Raw genomic sequence first — 17,783 nt, 5'->3', positions numbered from 1 at the left:
ACAACTATTGGTACATCAGTGGTTTCAGCAGTTGTTAAACCAACAACCACCACCTCAATCACAACAACTGCTACTTCAACACACACCACTCAAACACCTGATTTGACTAAATCATCCACCACCACTACAACCACATCACCAACCATCAAATCACCACCTGCCATTGTGCAAAAGACTTCTACTGACACATTAGGAGTTGTAATGACAACAGTGGTTGAAACACCTGCTGTTTCAACAACTGTTAGTCAAACACTTCTCACTTCAAACACAACCACTGATCCACCCAAAACATCATTAGTCTCTCCTCAACCAAAAAGGAGAAGGTTAATTTTGATTGATGATGAGCCTTCACCTTCACCAACATCTTCACAACCTCTACCACTTGTCACTTTACCAAACCCTGTACCTCTCTCTTCAATACAGATACAAAAGCCAATCACTGATATTGCTCCTGCAGGTGTTCAATTTCCTCTAGAACTTATTGCTGTCAGAGAAGAGATCAAATCCTTTTACTATGAGGATGATCCTGCAAAAAGGAGTTTTCCATATGTTGAAGGATATCCTAGGCCTAATAATATTGATGAATATTTAAAATTAAAGGCCAAACAAGCAGAGGATATTGCTAAAAGAGAATCAACAGGGAAGACTGACAAAGAATTTTAAAGGCACTACCAATTTTTGCTTACTCAAGTCAGTTCCCTGGAACAATTTGCAAAGAATGTTTGTCAAAAATTATCAGAAAGAGCAGATGAATCTCTGAGAAAAGACTATGTTGAGAATATTATGGCTCACAAGAAGTATAAGGGAGAGAAGCATATGTACAAAGATTGGACCATTCCTGAGCTTGAAAGTGAAGCAGCCATGATCCAAGAGATGCTTAAAAATAAGGTTAAACACACTCCTCCTGACTGGAAAAAAATCAAAAAGAATGTACCTGACAAGGCTTTAGAGTTAAAGAGAATGAAAGAGGAGCTGATAGCAGCTGACTATGGGTCAAAGAATTCAGTGTCAAAGTGGAGAGAAGATAGGGTCAGGGCCACTTACAAAATGTTGGAGGAAGTAAGGAAGAAAGATCCAAATGTTCCACAAAACCTGACTATCCTAAAACTGAAGGTTCAAAAAGACCACCAAAGTTACAAATCAAGAGAAGCACTGATCCAACAGGTGCTGCTATTTATCAAAGAAAAAGACAAAAGCAGATGGATACTGAAACCTTGAAGGAACTTATGGCTGGTGATGAACTTGTAAAAGAAGGTATCAAGAGAATGGTGATAGAAAGACTTGAAGTGAATCAATCTGCAGGCACAGATCAGATCTGATGGTGATGTGATTCTCCTTGATCTTCAACTGTGCAGGAATGAGGAAGATACAGATTCTGTTTAGCCAATTCTACTTCTTTAATATATAGTTTTTTTTTTTCTTTTTGAAGTTGAATTACATGTTAAACTCACGAAAAATTATTAGTTGGTTTTCAATGTTGATGACACTGATGGCCAGGTACATTATGTTATCATGACGATAACTGGAATAGGTTGATCAATTCTTCTTTTTTTGCTTTTTGTAAATTTTTATCATTTAGTTATGTTGTATAGAAAAGTAAAATATACGAAAGCTTCTTGCTAATAAAGTAGACCTAAAACAAAAGTTTCATTGACGATAACTGAAATAGGTTGATAAATTTTTATCATTTAGTTATGTTGTATAGAAAAGTAAAATAGTGCACATGTCACTCCATTACACATGGCTACCAAAATTTAAATAATATATTATAATATGTTTTTTAGTATTTGATTTCGATCATTACTAAACCTACCCGTGTGGTTACACGGGTCCTACACCTAGTAGATAAAGAAGACGGTGGATGAGGTTTAAAAACCCAAGAAAAAAAAATAAGGTATCATAAGGTTAAGCATCCAGCATAACAAATATGACCAACACAACATACTAACACTATTCATTTCACTTCTATTATTAATAGATAATAGATAATAGATAATAGATAATAATAATAATAATAATAATAATAATAATAATAATAATAATAATAATAATAATAATAATAATAATTAATTAATTAATAATTAGATTAATCAAAATTTCCTTTTAGCAAATTGGCTTGTGATGGATTGCTAAACAAGTAGTTGTTATTTTAATTAGACTATTTCAAAAAATCAAAACTCTCTTTATGGATAGTTAGAAATATTATTTTTTCCCAATTTATTTATTATATAACAACATGAATTATGAATTAACAGTAACAATAACTTGCAATACAATTTGAAAAGTCTTCAGGAAAAAATGTCTGTAGAAAAACGATCATAACGAAGTTACAGGATTTTTTTTTTTAAAACAATGTTGTATTCAAAACAACATATTATTGGGTATTGCAAACTATATTGGGTACCTATATGTGAACACATATCGATATTTCATTAGCGCATATCTCAAATTTGATTTTTTTTGGATTTTCTCTTTCAGTTGCTATGGCGAGGGCAGATATATCGTAATGAACAGAACTGATACTAATCGTGTTCCCTCTGCGTAGCGCGGGTGAATTCCACTAGTTAATAAAAAGCTTTGACACTTATTTCGAATGACAAAAAGGTTGATGACACTTTAAATTGCTTGAACAGAACCTCAGATGATACACGGAAAGAACAAAATATAAACAAAAAACTCAAATAATAAAGATAAACGAACTTTTCATCGATTAGATAAAGCAACCAACATAAATAATGAGGCAGCAATGACACCAAATTAAGAGCAATACGGTACCAAGAGTTGGCAGTCAAGATCTTTTTTGGTAGAAAACAAGCATATCCGAACAAAAGAACGTTATCACGACAAAAGTTTACCTTTTGATTAGAGTCATCACTAGTGAGTACAAGGTAACTCAAGAACTTGCACTTTGCTAAGAAGACGGCTGCAATGTGGTAGCAAGTTCATGCAAGCACACATTTAAACGTCTTTGATTCTCATCACAGTCCATCTTTATGCATTCTGTTATTTTATGCGTCACGATGGCGGCCTCAGCACACAAAGTAGAAAAAGATGGTTGAATGGTAGCCTGGTTTGATGTAGGCAGCTTTGCCAGTAATCCTTTAATATTTTGCAACATTGAGATAATGTCAGAAGTCTTTTCTTTCCCTTCTTTAACCTGCACACTCGTATATTCCCAACACATATTGTTACACTTATAGATATGTTCACTAAAATGTGGCCTCCCTTGCTCATGCATCGTCATTTTGGCCTCTCTTATAGCTTTCTCCTCCTCTAACAGCTCCCATAACTCTGAAACAAATTCTTGTGCAAACTTGGTGTCTTTAATAGCTCTAATATCCTGCAGTGTTTCCATGACATTATACTCGCAATTTTACAAAATTTAACGCATAGCTAAATTAATATCATATAGAAATGTTCTGTAATCAGAACATAAGGATCTAAACACTAAGTCAATTGCTTGCCATAATAATCTTCATAACTCGAGAAATAAGTATGATGTATGGTCATGGTTTTAAAAAACGGTTGAGGCATGCGCCTCGAGGGGGTTTATACTGTATGTGCGCCTCAGAGGGGCTAAGGCGCTCAAAAGGCTGCGCCTCAAGTGCGCTTCAGGGGTTTTTGAGTTTTTGTGTCAATTTCAAGCAACTTATGTCTTTTTATGTATGTTTTTTATTATTTTGATGAATTTAGTTAGTATTACTATTTTTATAAGATATATAATATTTATATTTATTTTTTAGCTCCACCTCGGGCTTACGCCTCGGTTCGCCTCGAGGCTTACGCCTCGTGAGGCGAAGGGAAAACGCCTCGAAACTCGTTTCCGTTTTTTTAAACCTTGTGTATGGTAATTAATAATATAGTTCATAATGAAATATGATACCTCACGCGACACCATTATTAAGGTGGCACCTGTAGAACTATCTAGCAAATAGCTTTTGACTTCCGCAGACATCTTTCCTCTATTGTGTTCTCGAACCTTTGAAAGTTCTCTTACAGGATGAATCTTTAAACTCTTTAAGTTAACAAACGGAGAAGGTTGATACGACATTAAATCCACAGATTTATTTAGAAGCTGCACAATCATCATAATGATTAGTACATATTTATAAATGTATGCACCATAACTTTGTTATAAATTACTTTAACTTCAGTACATGTTCGGTAGGGGTGCAAACGAGCCGAGCGGCTCGTGAGCCGCTCGAGATCGGCTCAAGAAAAAGCCTGAAACGAGCTGAGCCGATCCGAGCTGCTCGTCAAGCCTTATGGAGCCTCAGTGTAATATTAGTTTTGATTAAAATTTTAATAACATTTACCGCTTATTTTGGAGCCTCAGTGTAATATTAGTTTTGGTTAAAATTTTATTAACATTTAGCCCTTATTTAAAGTTGTCTAGTGAATAAGCCGAGCCGAGCTTATTTAAACTTGTTTACCAGACCAGCCCAGCCGAGCCAAGCTTGAACCTAAAAATAAGTTTGTATAGTATACGAGCCCGAGCTTCACTTATCGAGCTCGGGAGCATAAACGTGTCTATTATTTATATTATTTTTATTTAATATATTAATCAAAAGATAATAAACCAGCCGAGCTCGAGCTTGAAAAACTACCAACGAGCCGAGCTCGAGCTTTGAAAACGAAGCTCAAACCGAACCAAGCTCGAGCGCGGGCTTGGCTCAGCTCATTTGCAGCCCTAGTGTTCAGCAAGTGTACGAAAAAGAAAGAAATAGCCATTGACCAACAGCTATTGTAAGTATCAAAGCTTGCATCTAATCTAGTTTGACCACCCACCAGATTGTTAAAGAAAAGATATTCTGATATTTGCTATAACTTAAAGTGTTCCTTTCTTACCAAAAATCATTTGAGAATAATTCAGACTGAAAATCATCGTAAGATGCATAAGATAAACCATAGTTGTTAAAAGCCATCGCCTCTTGCGCCTAGGCCCATTTTTCGAGCAAGGCGAGGCCTTAAGTCGAGGAAATTGCGCTTTAGTTCTCCAGGTGATGGTTCAGGTGCACATTCCGGCAAGATTCCTAGATTCCGGAGAGTTTCATGCCAAAATTTCTAATTCCGGCAAGACTCTAGCCATATCCGTACTTTTATCTAAGGAAAACTACTTTTCTACACTAATACAGTAATATTTTAGAACTTTTGGTACTAAATAAATGATATAAAGTGTTATATAATAGATTTTGTTTATTTTATTTAAAGAATAGTATTCTTTTTCTAATACATAATGTATTTTTAATTTTATTTCATTATGCGCTTTATTTTTCTCAGGCCCTTGCTTTTTTTGCGCTTTGCGCCTAGGCCCCAGGCGAGGCCCTATGGGCCTTGAGGGCGCCTAGCGCCTTTAATAACTATGAGATAAACACCACCAATTACCTCAACAATTTCCAAGTTAAGTGTAAGAGACTTGACATTGTGAAGTTGTTGAAGCAGACGTAGAGCTTGATGAGCATCTCTTGGATAAGATACACAAATATCCGCCTTCTCCAAAGAGGGGAAATCGTCTGTAGAAAGTGACAAATCATAAAACCCTTTATAAAGCAAGGATACAAGGTCGGGCGCAGAAATCAGATACTGATGGTCTTGCGTAACGACACCACTCATATTGAGGTTCTTGAGTTGAGGTGCAACAATATTGTAAACCTTCACACTACCACAACCATCTTCAAGTGTAAGATTAGATAGTAGAGGAAGACAAATACTTAAACCCTTAAATCCCTTCGTATAGCAACTTTTTAAGGTAAGATTCTTCAAGTTTGCACACTTGGAGAAAAAATCAATGCACTTATCAGTCTTTTCATCACAACACAAAGTGACACCATCGAGATACAATGTTGTTAAGACAGGGAGCTCCCAAGTAGATGTTGTTAAGACAATGTTCTGAGGCAAGCATGCAACATCCAGTTGTTGGATATTGTGAGAGAATGCATACTTCATGATTTGTTCGGCAATCACATCGCCATCCTTTCCGCGAAAATTACTAAGCTTGACTGAAGACACTTCTGTTTGATTATTGCGGCCAGAGAGAACACGAGTGACAAATTCGGAGAACTTGGGTAACTTACAGAAATCGTCCCATGAGAAATTGAGATAAGGCATTGAAGTCCAAATAAACCTCCATCTCGATGACAAAACACTCGTTTGAATAGCATGTTTGATACCAATAAAAGAAAGAATTTTATGGATAAGCTCATCTTGCAAGCTGCTTAGTCTATCGTCGTCCTCTACATTCATTCTCTTTTTACCATGGCTAGAATCCATTCTTTCCCCACTCTACCTTGATTCAAACACGCATTCATATATATGCTAGATCCTTTTCTATAGATTCATCCACACTTTTAGCATTCTTCTTTGTCTGTGTTTGTCATCTTGTTACATTCTCCATTGACTCCAAAAGCTGCAATTTGATAAAATGCAACAGCCAAAGCATGTTAAAAAAACCATCAATACAAGTGCTTATGGAAATCAACTGAGAATAAACATTGACCAAACCAATTTCACCAAAATAAACATATGAAGCGTCTAAATTTAGTGAACACGCAAAAATTCATTCACTTCATAACCTAACACTTGGGAAAAGCGTCTAAACAATAGACTCCTAAATCATGGTGGACCTACACTGAGATCCAATAGTAAAGAGCCATGTGTTTAAAAACTATATTTGTTGATCCATCTTTTTTTCAACGGCAAGGAACGACGTGCCAACCACCGTGACACCGGGCGCTGTGGCCAAGGTCGACTACTCAACCGCCGCCAGCCCCTTGGCTCTCCCAGATGCGCGGAAACCCGACCTCCACCCGCTTGAAGGCACCACAGTGGAATAATCGGTAAACGCTCGCCTCCCGTCCAAGACCAAACGGCGCCACCCGTATTCGCCATTCACCTGGATACCGCAGAAAATAATGGGAAGAGTGGGAGTCGAACCTAGTCACAAGGAACACCAAGTCTTTCCCCAGCCACTCCACCACTATCTCATTAGCATTTGTTGATCCATCTTAATCTAGACTCTATAAGTGTCAGGTTCTGAAGTGAATGGATTTTCGTGTGTTCCCCAAATTTAGACACTTCAAATATTTATTTTGGTGTAATTGATTTCGTCATGTTAATTCTCCTCATTTTCCCTACACAAAAACGCCTAAATTTAGACGCTTCAAATGTTTATTTGGTGAAATCTTTTCTGTTTAAAAGAAATTTATAATAATGTGTCTAATCTCATAGTGTAACTCTTTATTGACTTGTATGCTTCACTATCTTCCCATCAAGTCAACATGCATGAAACACACACAATAAGGTTACTTCTGCATACCTTAATAGTCCCACAATATGCAAAGGAAAAGATTTTATAAAGGGGTACTAAGTTTGATGGATGCATGGGCAAAGCTTTTAAGGACCCTCCGAACTTTTCATAGTTTTCGTATAGAAATTTTTAGGTATATAGGTTTTTGACCCCCTCGTCTATTTTATAGAAATTTTTAGGTCCGGTGACTTACGTCCCAGTCGAAAATCTCAAGTTTTGCCACATGGATGAAAACGTTAAACTGATATTTACGCCTAAGAAAACGATTCTTGACAAAAAAGAAACATTTACAACCGTGAAACAAATAAATATATTGTTACTATAATAATAAGAAGAAAAAAAGACTAGAAGCAACAGGTTTTGACTTACTCCCTCTCCTCCGTAGCAAGTGTTCCAGGCTGAAAACGAGCGATTGGGTGTACGATGTCTTTTTTTTAATGATCAGTGGTCAGATGGAGCAGCGATACGACGGTGCGACGGCGGCAGCGGAGGCGATTGGCAGGAGTGGAGGAGACGATTGAGGCTAGGTCACAATGCGTATGGCGCCACTTTTCTTTTTCGTTCAGTAATAAAACTATCCTCTAGAAAGAAAAGAAAAAGAAAGTTGTTTTAATACCTTTTAAAACTTGACATTTTTTTAATTTAATCTTTCTTTTAAGACATAACATTTTTTAATTCAATTATTGAATTTAATCTTTCTTAACACCATATGGTTTACATGAATAATACCCCCATCTATGGGCATTGTGCGATACGTGTTATCCCAGTCAGTAAAGGGGCATTATGGACGTTTTTCACAAATAGGCGTAGTGGGATAATGCTCAATAATGCTCCATCAATGATTACCCAATTATTTAAAAAAATTAAAAATAAACTAAATAATATTAGTTGTAATATTCTTATTGGCCAAACACATGAATGGAGAAGACATCAATGGACATATACGGCGTTTTTTATATAACGCCAATGCAATTTTTTTTTTCAAAAATAATACCCAAAAACATCCTATGTAATGGGGGGGGGGGTTTTAAATAATGCCCAAATAATGCCCCACTACAGGTGGTCTAAGTATGAAAAAAATAGATTTAAAAAATATACATTTTTTTCATTTAGAGTGCGTATTTAGAACTGTTAAAAGTATTTAAATTTTAAGACTTCTAACAATGACTACTTTTGTTTTAAGAGTGATCAAATACTTCGCATTTTGTGATGATTGTGTTGTTCGTGAATTAATGGTTTCTCGTATGGTTTTGAGTTAGATGCCTAGTTAATCACTGTGGTTTGTAAATTTTACAGAGTTGGTCCCGGCATTTCAATAATTACATAATTGGTGCCAGCGATTGTAATTTTTGCACTCGTATGATCTTTATCATTAACCCAAGTAAAATTCTCAGTTTAGTGTGTGTGAAATGACATAATTGCCCCTGAACAACTAAAAACAACAAGATAATATAAAGATGAGCCCACCCTTATCTTCTTTCTCCTCCTCTCTCTCACTTAAAAACCCTATCACCAAACCAAATCCATTCCCCCATCTCTCTCTCCCTTTCTCTCTCATATTGCAGGTACGGGTTCTTAGGAGGAGGATATGGGTACTCGGTTACAAGTACGGGTTCTGAGGAAGATATGCATACCCGGTTCCTACCCTACGGGTAGGGTCGTGAAGGGGTATGGTCCCAGATCTCGCGTCAGCATCGACCGCGAGTGACCATTACCCTTATCAAAACCCCCACCAGTTAACAACCTACTTGTGCCCATGCGAGAACGCATCGACACAAGGGGTGAATCCAATCTATCTAGTAACGAAGGAGGACTTACATGGAACATGAGAACGGTAGAGTGATGCGACATAGCATCACATCTGGTGTATGAAAACGGAAGTATTCACAGCGATGCGGCCTCGCACCGCGTCCAGTGAACACTTCTATCAATACAAGGAAGCTGGATAACAGCAACAGTCACCACAGGCGACGATGCGGCCAGCACCGCATCTCGCGTATTTCTTGATCACTAGCAAGAGACGCGATAACATCAGATGTTACCGCAGACAGCGATGCGGCTAGCACCGCATCCTATACGCTCAACAAGTGGGACTGACACCACAGTGCAAGTGGAACCAATGGCAGTCACCTGTCAGATCTACGGAAGCGACAGACTGACGTGGCGTCGTCTCAACGGCCGACATGTCTGACACACCTGCAAAGGTGCAGCATGCCGTCAGTCTATCCATCCACCTCCTCCTTCACTCCTCGGCTATAAATACCAACCCCAAACCAGGTTTGAGGTATCTCTTCACAACTCTCTCACTACTACTACTATCTTACTTTGCTTCCCAAGCAAACTACTGATTCTCACGCCGGAGAGTGGTAACAAGGGACACCCCCCACCCCATCCTCCTTGTTACGAGTCACGGTTTGTTTCCTTGTGCAGGAGATCAACCCACCGGTGATCCAGCCAGCGATCCTCGAGAGGAAGGGATTAACCCTTCTTGACGAGACCAGTGAGTTAACCCTGCCCGGTTAACCATTGTTTCATCATTGGCGCCCACCGCTATTCTTAGCACTTTTTCGATCATCATTTGTCCTCTCTCAAAATCATGACTAATCACCAAAACAATACTACAGGGGATAATCCACTCCCCACCAACACAGGAAATGTGGGGAGTATCCCACCGGAACCGAATCCGGGCCATATCGGCACATCAACGCAAAGGGGTCCATCCCTAACGTTCGGGCATGACTTATCACAGTACGCATCTGTGATCCCCCCGAACATGGACCCCTGATGTGCGTGAAGTGTGTTATATTTTAGATGTATATTTAAGCCCCTTTTTACACTTTTAGCCAAGTTTTAAATTTATAAAACACGATATTTACTAACACTAAACACACATATGGGCAAGTGCACCCATCGTGGACGTAGTATAGTGTTGGTAAGATACCGAGGTCGTCCAAGGACACAAGAGCTTTTAATACCGGTTTATCCTCAACGTCTAATCAAATCAAAAAGTGAGAAAAATGTTTTAAACTAAGAAAAATAAAAACTAACTAAATGCTGAAAAATAAAATAAAATAAAAACAGATAGACAAGATGAATCACTTGGATCCGACACGTGTGTTAGTATAACCTTTGATTATTTTCGCACTTTTGCACTTGTTTAAGAGATTATCTTAGTTATTGTAGTAGGCCCCTCTTTTGAAGGCGACGTTACCCTCAACCCAGTAGTTTGAGTCAGCAAGGATACAATCCTAAAGGGTCGGATTATTGAAAGATAACGAATTAAGTTATTAATGCAAATTGTGGTAGGCCCCGCTTTCGGCGGTGACGTTACCCTCGGCTAAGTAGTCTGATTCAGCAGGGATACAGTCCTAAATAGCCGGGTTATAGTATTAATAGTAGTTAACTTATGAGGGGGTCAAAGAGTTTGGATCCCCGCCATCCAATACCTATGGGCATTGAAGGAGATCCTACTAAATTTGACCCAGGTCCCAAGCAGGACCTCTAAACGCTGAACAAGGGCAAGACCCTTACCAAACCGTTCCCTTAACCCCCGACCAGGTAGCCAACATATCTCCATATAGACCGTGGAGATATGAATGGTGAAAATCTTTTATTTTATATAGACAGTAAAATAATGCCAAGACACCACGGACAAACGATAAGGAAAGATCACCTTCAACATAAGTAACTAGTTATTAAAGTCATTAATACAAAACCAAATAAAAAGTGCAAAAGATTAAAAATAAAAAGTATTATACTAAACACTTGTCTTCACCAAGTGATGTAAGAGACTTAGGCAAACATGGCCTTGATTGTCAAGAACTCTTACGATCAATCTTGGATCCCGAGACGACTCACACACTCTATGATGGACAATGGATGATGGTGGTGGATGATGGTGTTATGGTGGTGGTGGGTGGTGGATGAAGTGTGAGAGAGGTGGTGTGCCAAGGGATGAGATAGAATGAAACCAAGCACCCCTATTTATAGGCTGAACAGAAGGCTGGGCACGGCCCCGTGTCCGCTGGACACGCCCCCGTGCCCGTCTGACATTCTCTCTCTTCATTAATTGTAATTCGCAATTACAATTAATGCGCCTGCTGTACTTTCACCACGCCCCCGTGTCCGCTGGACACGGCCCCGTGGTGGGCAATGGAAGCTTCTACTGGTTTGTCTTTTCTGCTGCTTCTTGGGCACGGCCCCGTGTTCGCTGGACACGGGGCGTGTTCAGTCTTCTGTTTTCTCTTCTTTGCCTTGGGAGGTGCCGTTGAGGATCCGGGCAGTCTACTTTTATTCCTTTTCATGTATTTATGCTAGAATTAGTTATCTTTTTGCTTCTTTTGTGATTTTGAGCTCATTTCATCCTGAAAATACAAAAGGAAGACAAAAACACTCTTTTTCCAACATTAGTACTTAAAAGGGTTAGTTTTATGCCTTAGTTGATGTGATTTATATGTTGCATTTTACACACATCAAATACCCCCACACTTGAACTTTTGCTTGTCCTCAAGCAAAACTCTTTAAATGTGTCTTACACTCCCAAATGGAATAGGTAGAAGAGAAAGTTTTTAGCTTGTCCTAGAGTGTCGGGAATCCAAGGTCTTTGTAAGTTTTATTTTTATTTATTTACAATCCTATTCGTTATGATTTATTTTGAACGTTTCATAAGATAAATTACTTATTTGGGCATAGCATGCCTTATTAAAATTCCATTTATATACAAGTTCACATACCTCGCGGGGGATCACTCAACACTCGGCCGAAGGTGTAATTTTTAGTGAATCACTCGAGATCGGCATGGAACTTACGCCTTCCATAGGCTTGTCAAGCAATCAATCCTCCTCCTTTTTAACTTTTTACCTTTGTAAATATCAAGAGGACTTTTTTGGGGTGAAGGGTTAGGCTTGGGTTAAAGGTGGGTGGTTTGGATTAGTGGTTAGTAAAAGGGCGAAAATCGTAAAAAGCGTCGGTTTTCGTGACATACCTTGTTTTTAGTGACTTTTTATTTTGAAGTATTTCTCCAAACAAGCTTTTATATAGCTTTTGTTTGTTTTTGACTTCATCATTGTTTTTCTTTTTTTTTTTCATCACAAAAAAAGGGAGTTTATGAAAAACCGAGCTTGTTACTAAAATAAAGGGTGAAAAATAAAAAGGGTTTTGGGGTAATGAAATGAAAGGTTTAGGCTCAAAGGGGCTATCTAGGGGGATTTTAGGTAGGTGGTAAAAAAAAATGAAAAATAATGGTTTAGAAAGAAAAATATGGTTAGTCCTAATGCCTCCATCACTTACTTACTTGGGTTTAAGTTGGTAAGGACCGGAAATGTAATGTCGTGGCAAGTTCTAGAGTTGTAAGAACCAAGCGGCTATTCACACAAGAAACGAAAAATGAGCATTTAGTCTAAATATGTATATTTTTATGCTCAATAAAGGCTCAAAACTCACTTTTGTGGGAATGGGTTTTTAATGTGATCAAGTATATATAATCGAATTTTTAACTAGACTTGTTATGCCGTTTCGTAATTTTCTTATGTTGGTTCTTTGTTATCACGACGCTATCGGTTGTAAATTTGTAAAAATATAACCTTTTTAGAACTTGTTATTCCCAACTTAAACTAAGATAAGCAAATGATAAAAAAAATGAAAAAGTTTTTTGAAAAAATTTGGGGTGTTTAGCGGTTCCAATAGAGTTTTGTGTAAGGCTTGTATTTAGGATTTGCAAAATTCAAGGTTTTAGCATTCCCCCCACACTTAAATTACACATTGTCCTCAATGTGTCCAAAAATAAGGTTTTTGGTTGATTAGAATGTGTAAAAGTAGGTTAAAAAGCAAAGATTTATGTTACTGGCATCCTGGACACGGCCCCGTGGTGACCGGGCACGGCCCCGTGGTCAAGTGCCAGTAACGAAAATTAAAGAATTAAAACAGAAGCCTGGACACGGGGGCGTGTCCGCTGAACACGGCCCGTGTCCAGTTACCTGAACTGGGTGTTTTTCTGCAGGGGGCTCAGCACGGGGTCGTGTTGGTTGGGCACGGCCCGTGTTGAGCCTTCTGTGATGGAGATTTGTGTCGGGTTGCTCTGTTCTTCGTGCATGGGTCCATTTTTCTCGTTCCCCTTTTCATCCATTACCACCATGAGTGTGTTTTATTCTGCAAAATAAAACTAAAAGATTAAACTAAACTAAGGATAGTTCCGCGGAATGCCTCCGTGGTGCGCCACGTTTATAAGGGTCCTTGGCTAGACCCAATGCGAGGTTATATGTTTTCTGAGTGGGATGTCTGGCGTCCCATGTTACACCGTTGGAGAGCAGCATCCAAGCTTGAATCAATAACCTTCATGTAATTGACCGGGTCGTCGTCCTCTATTCTCTTCCCAACCCCGAACTTCACTTCATCATCCCCGTACCTCAAGGTGAGTGTCACATCATTCATATCCACCACTGCTTGGGCGGTGGCAAGGAAGGGTCTCCCTAGTATGAGGGGGACCTCGGTGTCTTCCTCCATATCGAGTATGACAAAGTCAGCTGGATAAACGAATCTGCTTACCTTTACCAAGACATTTTCGATGACACCTTGTGGGAGTTTGACGGATCGATCGGCTAACTGTATGCTCATTTTTGTAGGGCTTGTGGTTCCTAAGCCGAGTCTTTTGAACATTGATGAGGGCATGAGGTTAATGCTAGCCCCAAGGTCGGCTAAGACATTACGAACGGGTGATTCCCCTATTAAGCAAGGAATCGTGAAGCTTCCGAGATCGATTTTCTTTTGGGGAAGTTTATTGAGTACGAGGGCAGAGCATTCTTCGCCTAAATTGACTAATTGCAAGTTTTCAATTTTCTTTTTATGTGTAAGGAAGTCCCTCATGAATTTAGAGTACTTGGGCATTTGAGTTAGGACTTCGATAAAAGGAATATTGACATGCAATTGTTTTAACAGACTTTCGAACCTGGCGAATTGCTCATTGGTCTTTTGACGAATTAACCTATCGGGGTATGGAACTCGAGGAGCCTTGGTAGGTTCTGGTGACGGAGGGGAGTCTTTTTCCTGCAGAGGTGTGGGTACTGTTTCCTCCGTTGGTGGCAGCATTTCTGCAGGCCCTACGGTGCGGTTCCGTAGTGTGATGAGGTGAACTTGTGCTTTTGGGTTTGTTTCAGTATTGCTAGGTAATGCGCCTTGCGGTCTCTCGGAAAAATTTTGAGCTATTTGATTTAATTGTTTTTCTATGTTTTGAATACTAGCTTGTTGATTTCTAAAATTTGATTCTAATTGTAGAAATCTTTCCGAGTTTTTCTTATCAGTGTCGGAGACGAGGCGAGATATCGTATCTTCGAGCCTTTCTCGTCCACTTTGTTGAGTGAAATTTTGTGACTCATTTCTTGGTTGCTGAAAGTTTGTTCGTTGGGTTTGTTGGTTACTACTATTGCCGGGTTCCCTCCAACCAAGGTTTGGGTGGTTTTGCCATCCTTGGTTGTAAGTTCCCGTTGGGGGACCCGACGGCCTAGGTCTATTATCAATGTAGTTTACCATTTCTTGTTGATCGTCTGTTTCTTTCATGCAACTCCAATTTTCATGTGACCCACCACACCCTTCACAAGCCATAACCGAGACTGTTTTTGTCATTTTCAATTTTTTTATCTTTGAAGAAAGGGCCTCGATTTGGGCTTGTAAAGAAGTGCTTTCATCGACCTTATGGGCGCCCGGGGCGATAGACTTATTTCCCCGGGGGTGTGCCATTGAAAATTGGTTTGAGCAATTTCCTCAATTTGATTATATATTTCGTGTGGGCGTCGATTACCTAAAAGTCCCCCGGAGCTAGAATCAAGTGTCTGCCTAGTGTGTGGCAACAATCCATTATAGAAAGTGGATACTTGTTGCCATATTGCGAGGCCGTGATGGGGACACTTGCGTAATAGCTCCTTGAACCTTTCCCAAGTTTCATATAAGGATTCCCCGTCCTCTTGTGAATATGTATTAATTTCAGCCATTAACTTAGCAGTTTTGGCAGGAGGGAAATACTTATATAGAAATTTTTGAGCTAGTTCATCCCAGGTGTTTACCGATCCAGCTGGGAGGGCGTTGAGCCAAGCTTTCGCTCGGTCTTTTAGTGAGAAGAGAAACATACGAAGGCGGATGGCGTCGTTTGATGCTCCATTGATCCGAAAGGTATCACATATTTCCAAGAAATTAGTTATATGTAGATGGGGATCCTCGTCCGCAAGCCCGTGGAAGGTTGCGGAGTTTTGGAGCATTTGTATCAAATGTGGCCGAAGTTCGAAGTTATTGGCTTCGACATTCGGAGCATTGATAGCGGCGCCTAGATTACCTACGGTGGGTCGTAGATAATCCATAAGGGTACGTTGGTCCGCCATTGGAGGTGGATCACCCGAAACCTTCTCTTGGTTTTTGGCTTTTAACCTTTTTCTGAGAAAGCGTTCGGGTTCTTCTAGTGGTTCTTTTATGTCTTTATTGGAACTGGAGCTCATACACTACGTGAGGTTGGCGTCGGGTTCCAAGTCCTGCAATAAAAACAGAAAAGAATGTTGGTCAGAAGGTTCACCACGGCCCCGTGTTGAGCGAACACGACCCGTGGTCGGAATTTCAGTGATTGTTTTCTAGATCCCAGTTACTGGTAGTTGGACACGGCCCCGTGTTGCACCGGCACGGCCCCGTGGTCAGCCTTCTGTAAATTGGAAAACAAAAACTGCCAGTAACGATGCTGGGCACGGCCCGTGTCCGACCAGGCACGGCCCCGTGCTGAGCTCTGCAGAAGTTGAAAATCTACGAAAAATCTTAAAAATTAAAGAAAATAATAAAAATATGATTAGGCCGTTGATTCTTAACTTTCTTAAAATCCTTGTGTCCCCGGCAACGGCGCCAAAAACTTGATGTGCGTGAAGTGTGTTATATTTTAGATGTATATTTAAGCCCCTTTTTACACTTTTAGCCAAGTTTTAAATTTATAAAACACGATATTTACTAACACTAAACACACATATGGGCAAGTGCACCCATCGTGGACGTAGTATAGTGTTGGTAAGATACCGAGGTCGTCCAAGGACACAAGAGCTTTTAATACCGGTTTATCCTCAACGTCTAATCAAATCAAAAAGTGAGAAAAATGTTTTAAACTAAGAAAAATAAAAACTAACTAAATGCTGAAAAATAAAATAAAAAAAACAGATAGACAAGATGAATCACTTGGATCCGACACGTGTGTTAGTATAACCTTTGATTATTTTCGCACTTTTGCACTTGTTTAAGAGATTATCTTAGTTATTGTAGTAGGCCCCTCTTTTGAAGGCGACGTTACCCTCAACCCAGTAGTTTGAATCAGCAAGGATACAATCCTAAAGGGTCGGATTATTGAAAGATAATGAATTAAGTTATTAATGCAAATTGTGGTAGGCCCCGCTTTCGGCGGTGACGTTACCCTCGGCTAAGTAGTCTGAGTCAGCAGGGATACAGTCCTAAATAGCCGGGTTATAGTATTAATAGTAGTTAACTTATGAGGGGGTCAAAGAGTTTGGATCCCCGCCATCCAATACCTATGGGCATTGAAGGATATCCTACTAAATTTGACCCAGGTCCCAAGCAGGACCTCTAAACGCTGAACAAGGGCAAGACCCTTACCAAACCGTTCCCTTAACCCCCGACCAGGTAGCCAACATACCTCCATATAGACCGTGGAGATATGAATGGTGAAAATCTTTTATTTTATATAGACAGTAAAATAATGCCAAGACACCACGGACAAACGATAAGGAAAGATCACCTTCAACATAAGTAACTAGTTATTAAAGTCATTAATACAAAACCAAATAAAAAGTGCAAAAGATTAAAAATAAAAAGTATTATACTAAACACTTGTCTTCACCAAGTGATGTAAGAGACTTAGGCAAACATGGCCTTGATTGTCAAGAACTCTTACGATCAATCTTGGATCCCGAGACGACTCACACACTCTATGATGGACAATGGATGATGGTGGTGGATGATGGTGTTATGGTGGTGGTGGGTGGTGGATGAAGTGTGAGAGAGGTAGTGTGCCAAGGGATGAGATGGAATGAAACCAAGCACCCCTATTTATAGGCTGAACAGAAGGCTGGGCACGGCCCCGTGTCCGCTGGACACGCCCCCGTGCCCGTCTGACATTCTCTCTCTTCATTAATTGTAATTCGCAATTACAATTAATGCGCCTGCTGTACTTTCACCACGCCCCCGTGTCCGCTGGACACGGCCCCGTGGTGGGAAATGGAAGCTTCTACTGGTTTGTCTTTTCTGCTGCTTCTTGAGCACGGCCCCGTGTTCGCTGGACACGGGGCGTGTTCAGTCTTCTGTTTTCTCTTCTTTGCCTTGAGAGGTGCCGTTGAGGATCCAGGCAGTCTACTTTTATTCCTTTTCATGTATTTATGCTAGAATTAGTTGTCTTTTTGCTTCTTTTGTGATTTTGAGCTCATTTCATCCTGAAAATACAAAAGGA

At 39.6% G+C, this 17,783-nt stretch overlaps 1 protein-coding gene and 1 non-coding gene across 2 annotated transcripts; one reads left to right on the top strand and one right to left on the bottom strand.

The window, feature by feature from the left end:
- Positions 1-2,660: 2,660 nt before the first annotated feature.
- Positions 2,661-7,875, bottom strand: LOC110923449 (FBD-associated F-box protein At5g60610). The gene is made up of 4 exons (XM_022167536.2): positions 7,676-7,875; positions 5,386-6,406; positions 3,884-4,075; positions 2,661-3,340 (listed from the first exon to the last, which is right to left on the bottom strand). The coding sequence occupies exons 2-4, from the start codon at positions 6,268-6,270 to the stop codon at positions 2,912-2,914; spliced, it is 1,506 nt and encodes a 501-aa protein (XP_022023228.1). The 5' UTR covers positions 6,271-6,406; positions 7,676-7,875; the 3' UTR covers positions 2,661-2,911.
- A 7,312-nt stretch (positions 7,876-15,187) lies between these two features.
- On the top strand, positions 15,188-15,294 carry LOC118489497. Its single transcript, XR_004887517.1, has one exon. It is a non-coding gene; the product is annotated as a small nucleolar RNA R71 (small nucleolar RNA).
- Positions 15,295-17,783: the final 2,489 nt, after the last annotated feature.

The sequence above is a fragment of the Helianthus annuus genome, chromosome 17 (genome assembly GCF_002127325.2).
Source record: "Helianthus annuus cultivar XRQ/B chromosome 17, HanXRQr2.0-SUNRISE, whole genome shotgun sequence".
Classification (NCBI taxonomy): domain Eukaryota; kingdom Viridiplantae; phylum Streptophyta; class Magnoliopsida; order Asterales; family Asteraceae; genus Helianthus; species Helianthus annuus.
Note: the sequence above shows the minus strand (reverse complement) of the source record. Positions and strands in the feature narration are given on the sequence as shown.